An 8,507-nucleotide genomic window follows, 5' to 3' on the forward strand; every position below is an offset into this window, starting at 1 on the left:
CAAAAGAAAACCCCCAAAACGACCATACCGGCAAATCCTGGAACCTCTGCTACAAGAGATGCCAGGAAGCTATCTAGGATGAAATAATTTTTATACAATTTAATAGGGAATAAGCCACACACTGCCTCTTAATAATAACGATGATAATACAATAATATAGTAATAACAATATAATAATAATATAATAATATAGACGTAGCCAATCATGCCTATGAATGAATATTTATTATATCAAGAATTACAGTGAGAGGCTCATGGCTTTTTGAGCATCTAGGATGGCTTTATTGCCAGGACGCACGTAACGATTAAAGGCAGAAGAAGACCACCTGCCCATAGCTTTCAGGGTGGCCACAGGAGCGACCATTGCTGCTGTCGTAGCTGCTCCTATGCGGAACGAATGAGGAGTGTAGCGTTCCGGAGGGAGACCGCAGAGTTGGCAAAGGAGGCGGAGGCGAGAGGCGAACCAGGCTCGTGACAGGGGCTCCCCTCTCTCTGTGACGAACAGCGGCTCCTGAGGGCTGGCTTGGGCACGGCTTTTCAGATAGCGGACCATGGAAGACAATGGACAGAAATCAGAGTTAGTTTGAGAAATGATGACAGATGTTCCCCTTCTATCTCTGTCAGTTTTAGAATGTTTTAAGAGGATACAAAAGTAGTGACTGTGAACTGATACATCGCCTATGGTGAGGTCTTGTGAAGGATCAAAAGATCGTGAGCGTGTAGTGAATTCTCCGCACCTTAAGAACCCGTAAAAAGCTATGAGGAAAACAGTTTCTAACAGTGAGTCTGTATATGGACCAAAGCACCCGTTCCTTAAGTGAGTGATTAACTTGTGCAGAAGTGGAGGAGTAAAAGGGAGACGGATGTCATTGCCTTGAGGTTTCTCTCTTTTAAAGCCGTTTAGCAGAAGCTTAATGGATGGATTTTCTAGTAAGCTGTTGGAGGACGGGTCCAGGCAACGCAGGTGAAACTGGACACCTGCGAGGAGGCCTTTGATGGAGGACGGCTGCATTTTTCGGGACTCAAAGCAGTGAACCAGAAAAGCACATACAATGGGAATACTTATAGGAAGAATAGCAACAGAGAAAGAGAAACAAAATGCTGTGAAATAAGACCATGCAGAGTCATACAATTTTAATGTAGACTTCGCTAAACCAGAACGCATATAGCCAGCAGCTGACAGCATGTATTTTTGCAAGGTGCTGTCTAATCTAGCACCGCATGGTGAAAGGGGGGGCAAGGCAGGCTGGAGGGCGCAGCTTCCGGACACAGTCTGTGGAATTTCTGAAATTCAAATCGAGACAGAGCATCAGCAATATTATTATCCAATCCTGGAATGTGCGCTGCGCGGATGATGAAGTTCCCCAGCACGGATTCCCAAGTAAGGCGTCTTACAAATCTGTTAATAAATGGAATAGATGAACGCCCTTTGTTGATAATGTGGACAGCTGCTTCATTGTCACAAAAGAAAATAATTTTCCTCCTGGACCAGGATTGCCCCCAGAGAAGACAAGCTATAACGATTGGGTATATTTCCATAAGCGCAGAGGAAGAAGCACTAGCTGGCAGAGATGACAATTCTTTTGGCCATACATCAGCAAACCACTGATTATCAAAGAACCCCCCAAAACCCACGGAAGGAGCTGCATCTGTGAATAATCTAATGGCCAAAGATGATTCAGTATTGTCGTTATAGAAAAATGAAATGCCATTCCATTTCTCGAGCAGCAAAGACCAAAACCGGAGCTCTGATCTGCACCCTTCATCCAGAGTTACTGTGTCATGAAGCTTTTCAACTGACTTTGAGAGGTCGAGAAGCCTGGATATGAATGAGCGGCCCTGAGGAATCACGCGCATGGCGAAATTGAGATGACCTAGGAGGGAGAGCAGATCTCTTTTTGAAATGGACTTTGAAACCTGTTCCTTCATAATTTCTCTGATGCGGTTTAATTTCTCGAGAGGCAGGGAAGCTTGCATGAGGACACTGTCTAGTTTGATACCTAGAAATTCGATGGCTTGAAGTGGACCTGAAGTTTTCTCCTCAGATAAGGGGACTCCCAGGTTTTTGAAAGTATCTTTAAGAGTGATAATTGCGTGGTCTGGCTTGGCATGAGGATAATCTACGAGCAAGAAATCGTCTAACAGGTGAAGCACGAAAGGCAGCTTGCAATTGTTTAAGAGAATCCAGCAGAGAGCTTCAGACAATGTGTCAAAGATTTTTGGACTGCTGCGACACCCAAAAGTGAGCCTAACTGCAAAATACAATTTCTCTCTCCATTTCACGCCGAACAGATGCCATTGGGAAGGGTGCAAAGGCATGACTTTAAACGCATCTGTGATGTCGGCCTTTGATAACCATGCTCTTCTACCTGCTTGTTTGATGAGCTTAATGGCATCGTCAATTGAGGCATAATACAGAGAGAACGGCGGGAGTGGAATGAGACTGTTAATACTTTGGACTTCATCATGATGAGGAGCTGATGAATCTATAATGAGACGCTTTTTACCAGAATATTTCCGGGTAGCCACACCTATGGGGTTTATGCGAGATACGGGGAAAGGGGATTTATCCAGAGGACCGATCATAAAACCCTTCCTGACTTCTTTTTCCAGCAGAGTGTCGACAACTTCAGGCTCTTTTAAAGCAGACTGCAGATTGCTACAAGAAAAAGACAATTTAGGCAACCACAATAACCCAGCCATGAATCCTTGAACCAGTCCGGTAAGCAAATAATTGACAAAGCAGCGGTTCGGATGCTTCTTTAGAGCCTTGCCCAGCTCAGCCACGTTGACTGGGGTTGAAGGTTTTATTTTTTCTTTTCCTTTCTCACAAGGCGGGTTCGTCGGGGGCACACAGACTTTGGATGACTGTCCCCACAATAGCTGCAAGCATGAATATATTTACAATTTACAAACCTGCACACATTCTCATTGAAATTATGGCACATGGGAGTCCAAAAAGGTGTCACCTTAGTCTCATCGGATTGCGGGACTGCCGGTGGATGAACTATAGCCACGGATTTGGGACACATATTGGGAGAGTGCGAGAAAGAGCCACAAATGGAGCAGGAGAGAGCTTGGCGACCAGTGCAGTGCCTGCTGATTAGAGCCAGGTCGACTACGGACCAGTCCAGTCTTTGGTTAAACCTCTGAATGAACATGGCGGCCTTGGCAGAGAATGATTTATGATATTCATAGAACAAAGTTCCACCGTATGTTAAGGCAAGATCTGCAATGATGGCCAGATAGGTGTCCAATTCTGCTCGACGGGATGGATAGACCTCACAGATTACATCTCTGAACACACCAAAAGCAACAGTAAATTCTGCTAGAGTCAAGGTCTTTGAAAGTCTAGGGTCACTATCCTTTAGCATCACAGACACATCACCACAATCTACCACACGCTTGTCACTAAAATCTGAGCACAGCAGGATTTTCACTAAATTGACATCATTACCTGCAAGGATCTGGTTTCTCAGATTGAAGGAGATGGCAGCAGCAGGAGGGTAGAATGGCACACCGGTGGAGATTGGGACTGCACTACCCAGAATCCTGCGCGGGATAGAGATGCCGTCGAGGGGCGCCGGAGTGACGTCACTGAACTGCGTCGCGGAAGAGGCAGCAGCAGCAGCAGGTTCCCGGGATGTAAACACGGCGGCCTGGAACGCAGAGCTGGTGGATGGAACGGCGGCGGCTTCTAAGGTCTGGATCCTTGAATTCATGCTGGAAAGGGAAGACTGAATAGAAGACAGCGCTGCCAGGATGGCGTCGTTTGCCGGAGCTGAGGAGGCGACTGCTGTGGCCGGGGCTCTGGCTCTTTTGGCCGGCGGGGCAGCGGCTGGAGTCGGAGCGACTACTGAGTTCTGGGACCAGTGTTTGCGCTTTGGCTGCGCTTTCCGAGGAGCGGAGACAGGAGGAGCGGAGACAGTAGGAGCGAAGACAGTAGGAGCGAAGACTGGACGCTGAACTACAGGTGGAAACCCAGCGCAGTTCAGGAACAGCGCAAACAGTTCCCGGTGAGACGCTCCGACCGGAGCAGAAACATCATTGCAAAACAGGAACTCCAACAGTTTAGGAATCGGCCAGTCATCGATTGATGGTGCGATTTGGCCGGTACCCTTTCCTGCTATGCGAGAGCTTCGACGGAGAGAAGAAGGAGCCCTCTCCTCGTCGATGGCTTCCTCTGATTCAGAGACTCGGTGAGGCTCCACCATGATGCCATCGGATTGCCACGGGTCTTCATCATCGTGGACGAGGGGCGACGACATCGAGAGCAACAAGGTAAATACGAAAGTGAGCAAAATGTTCTTCATGCGGGAGCTTGCGAAAGTGCCAGCAGCAGAGGAAGCAGGAAGGAGGGTCGGGCGAGAGCAGATTAAATACCCCGCTCTTAATGCAATTTCCCAATAGGGAGCGGGCACGCAGAGTCAGCTGAGCCATCAGCTGATCTGCGCCGGTGATGACAGCTATGCAGTTAGAGCTTGACGTCGTGGCCTGCCAGAACTAACGCTACGCTCAATTTATTATTATTATTAGGGCCCGAGCAGTGAAACTGCGAGGACCCTATTGTAATTGTAATGATTATTATTATTATTATTATTATTAGGGCCCGAGCAGGGAACCTGCGAGGACCCTATTGTTTTTCGAATGATTATTAGGGCCCGAGCAGGGAACCTGCGAGGACCCTATTGTTTTTCGAATGATTATTATTATTATTATTATTATTATTTTTCGGCCAAAATGATCGCATTTTTCACTGCCTGAACATACCCCAAAAGTCACCAAACTTGGAATATATATCAAACCTGGCGAAAAATTTTATAATCTGTTGTCGTTGTGGATTTTCACCGCTAGGTGGCGCTGTAATAAGGAAAGTGCGTTTTGGCTAATAACTCCCACATACTTTGTCGCACATTCAAAAACGTTGTATCCACGCGTTCAGTGAATTGTGCTGAATCTCCTGATATAGGCCACGCCCATTTCCGCCTACCGTTTTTATGCTAGCTCGCGAAATGTCGAAAACCTACTTTTTCGAACTCCTCCCAGGCAATTTCACCAATTTGCACCAAACTTTGCACACATCATCTGTGGACCCTCCTGACAAAAAGTTATTAAAAGAATTTTGATATTCCAAAAAATACTCAAGTTATTAAATAACAACTTCCTGCACATTTCGTTCCAAACAGGAAGTGTTGCATATCTCCACATTGGTTTGTCCAAATGACGTCAAACTCAGGATCCTACTTCCTCATGATGCTCTAAGGCTCTGTGCTAAATTTTGGCCGATGACCACTAGGTGGCGCTCTTTAAATTGAAGTATTTAATATCTCGACATCGGTTGGTCGGATTAACACAAAACTTGGTACACTCATTGCCAATGGCCTCCTGAGGACAGGTGACAAAGGGGTTACCGATATGACACTAGGTGGCGCTCTGGTGGCAGTTTCATTTTAGATTTGCCACTGTGCCCACACCATAACACTTATGGATATGAAATTCATAGGGATGGTATAGACCGGCCCCTGTAACTCACACACCAAAAATGACCAGCAGGTGGCGCTATTATCAAGAAAAAACGTTTTTTGCTAATTACTCCCACATAATATGGTGCACATTGTTAAACCTTATATCTACGTGTTCCCTGAATACAGCCGAACAGTGTGATGTAGGCCACGCCCACGTTCGCACTGAATTTCCATTTGCAAATTCGCCAAATGTCGCAAACCTACTTTTTCGAACTCCTCCCAGGCAGTTTTTCCAATTTGCACCAAACTTTGCACGCAGCATCTTTGGACCCTCCTGACAAAAAGTTATTAAAAGAAATGTGCTAGTCCACAGAACGGCCAAAATATAAAACAACAATTTCCTGCGCATTGTGGTCAAACAGACATTCTTGTGTATCTTGATGAAATACAGTCCGATGAACACAAAACTTTTGGCAATTGTGTTCCATGGCATGATGAGCATTTCTACAAAATTTCGTGCAAATCGACCAATAGGTGGCGCTTTGATTGCTAAATGACGAAATGACAGCTTCACTGCCTTCACTTTCATTTCCTCAATGGAAGTTGTTGCAAGTACAAGCCCCGACAGCAGCATGTCACAACAGCAGCATGTAACGACGGCAGCATGCCGCGACCCGCGTGGACTGCGAGGGCCCGTTCATCGCTGCTTGCAGCTTTAATTATTATTATTATTATTATTATTTTTCGGCCAAAATGATCGCATTTTTCACTGCCTGAACATACCCCAAAAGTCACCAAACTTGGAATATATATCAAACCTGGCGAAAAATTTTATAATCTGTTGTCGTTGTGGATTTTCACCGCTAGGTGGCGCTGTAATAAGGAAAGTGCGTTTTGGCTAATAACTCCCACATACTTTGTCGCACATTCAAAAACGTTGTATCCACGCGTTCAGTGAATTGTGCTGAATCTCCTGATATAGGCCACGCCCATTTCCGCCTACCGTTTTTATGCTAGCTCGCGAAATGTCGAAAACCTACTTTTTCGAACTCCTCCCAGGCAATTTCACCAATTTGCACCAAACTTTGCACACATCATCTGTGGACCCTCCTGACAAAAAGTTATTAAAAGAATTTTGATATTCCAAAAAATACTCAAGTTATTAAATAACAACTTCCTGCAGATTTCGTTCCAAACAGGAAGTGTTGCATATCTCCACATTGGTTTGTCCAAATGACGTCAAACTCAGGATCCTACTTCCTCATGATGCTCTAAGGCTCTGTGCTAAATTTTGGCCGATGACCACTAGGTGGCGCTCTTTAAATTGAAGTATTTAATATCTCGACATCGGTTGGTCGGATTAACACAAAACTTGGTACACTCATTGCCAATGGCCTCCTGAGGACAGGTGACAAAGGGGTTACCGATATGACACTAGGTGGCGCTCTGGTGGCAGTTTCATTTTAGATTTGCCACTGTGCCCACACCATAACACTTATGGATATGAAATTCATAGGGATGGTATAGACCGGCCCCTGTAACTCACACACCAAAAATGACCAGCAGGTGGCGCTATTATCAAGAAAAAACGTTTTTTGCTAATTACTCCCACATAATATGGTGCACATTGTTAAACCTTATATCTACGTGTTCCCTGAATACAGCCGAACAGTGTGATGTAGGCCACGCCCACGTTCGCACTGAATTTCCATTTGCAAATTCGCCAAATGTCGCAAACCTACTTTTTCGAACTCCTCCCAGGCAGTTTTTCCAATTTGCACCAAACTTTGCACGCAGCATCTTTGGACCCTCCTGACAAAAAGTTATTAAAAGAAATGTGCTAGTCCACAGAACGGCCAAAATATAAAACAACAATTTCCTGCGCATTGTGGTCAAACAGACATTCTTGTGTATCTTGATGAAATACAGTCCGATGAACACAAAACTTTTGGCAATTGTGTTCCATGGCATGATGAGCATTTCTACAAAATTTCGTGCAAATCGACCAATAGGTGGCGCTTTGATTGCTAAATGACGAAATGACAGCTTCACTGCCTTCACTTTCATTTCCTCAATGGAAGTTGTTGCAAGTACAAGCCCCGACAGCAGCATGTCACAACAGCAGCATGTAACGACGGCAGCATGTAACGACGGCAGCATGCCGCGACCCGCGTGGACTGCGAGGGCCCGTTCATCGCTGCTTGCAGCTTTAATTATTATTATTATTATTATTATTTTCCTTTGTCCGTAATGATCGCATTTTTCACTGCCTGAACATACCCCAAAAGTCACCAAACTTGGAATATAGATCAGACCTGGCGAAAAATTTTATAATCTGTTGTCGTTCAGAATTTTCACCACTAGGTGGTGCTACAATCAAGGAAAGTGTGTTTTGGCTAATAACTCCCATATACTTTGTCGCACATTCAAAAACCTTATATCCACGCGTTCTGTGAATTCTGCTGAATCTCCTGATAGAGGCCACGCCCATTTGCGCTGGCGTTTTTTTTCGCTAGCTCGCGAAATGTCGCAAACCTACTTTTTCGAACTCCTCCCAGGCAATTTCACCAATTTGCACAAAACTTTGCACACAGCATCTGTGGACCCTTTGGACAAAAAGTTATTAAAAGAATTTTGATATGCCAAAGAATACTCAAGTTATTAAATAACAACTTCCTGTGGATTCGAGTCAAAACAGGAAGTGTTGCATATCTCCACATTGGTGTGTCCAAATGATGTGAATCTCAGGATACTACTTCCCCATGAGCCTCTAAGGCTCTGTGCAAAATCTTGGCCCATGACCACTAGGTGGCGCTATTTAAATTGAAGTATTTTATATCTCGACATTGGTTGGTCGGATTAACACAAAACTTGGTACACTCATTGCCAATGGCCTCCTGAGGACAGCTGACGAAGGTGTTACCGATCTCACAATAGGTGGCGCTCTGGTGGCAGTTTCATTTCATAAGTGGCACTGTGCCCACACCATAACACTTATGGATATGAAACTGATTGGGGTGGTATAGACTGGCATCTGTAACT

The 8,507-nt window shown here is 45.1% G+C and overlaps 1 protein-coding gene across 1 annotated transcript; it reads right to left on the reverse strand.

Annotated features, from left to right (window-relative positions):
• Window positions 1-202: 202 nt before the first annotated feature.
• LOC140994747 (uncharacterized) lies at window positions 203-4,268 on the reverse strand. The gene is made up of 2 exons (XM_073464515.1): window positions 3,458-4,268; window positions 203-533 (listed from the first exon to the last, which is right to left on the reverse strand). Exons 1-2 carry the CDS (start codon window positions 4,266-4,268, stop codon window positions 385-387), a joined length of 960 nt encoding a protein of 319 aa, XP_073320616.1. The 3' UTR covers window positions 203-384.
• Window positions 4,269-8,507: the final 4,239 nt, after the last annotated feature.

This window comes from Pagrus major, chromosome 4 (genome assembly GCF_040436345.1).
Source record: "Pagrus major chromosome 4, Pma_NU_1.0".
Lineage (NCBI taxonomy): Eukaryota > Metazoa > Chordata > Actinopteri > Spariformes > Sparidae > Pagrus > Pagrus major.

What these genes read in the sequence shown, in the direction of transcription:
- LOC140994747 (XM_073464515.1), bottom strand. Translation starts at nt 4,268, where the DNA reads ATGTCGTCGCCCCTCGTCCACGATGATGAAGACCCGTGGCAATCCGAT. An exon ending in GAGAAACCAGATCCTTGCAG is followed by an intron (nt 534 to 3,457) that starts GTAATGATGTCA and finishes CTATCTGAAAAG; the next exon opens with CCGTGCCCAAGCCAGCCCTC.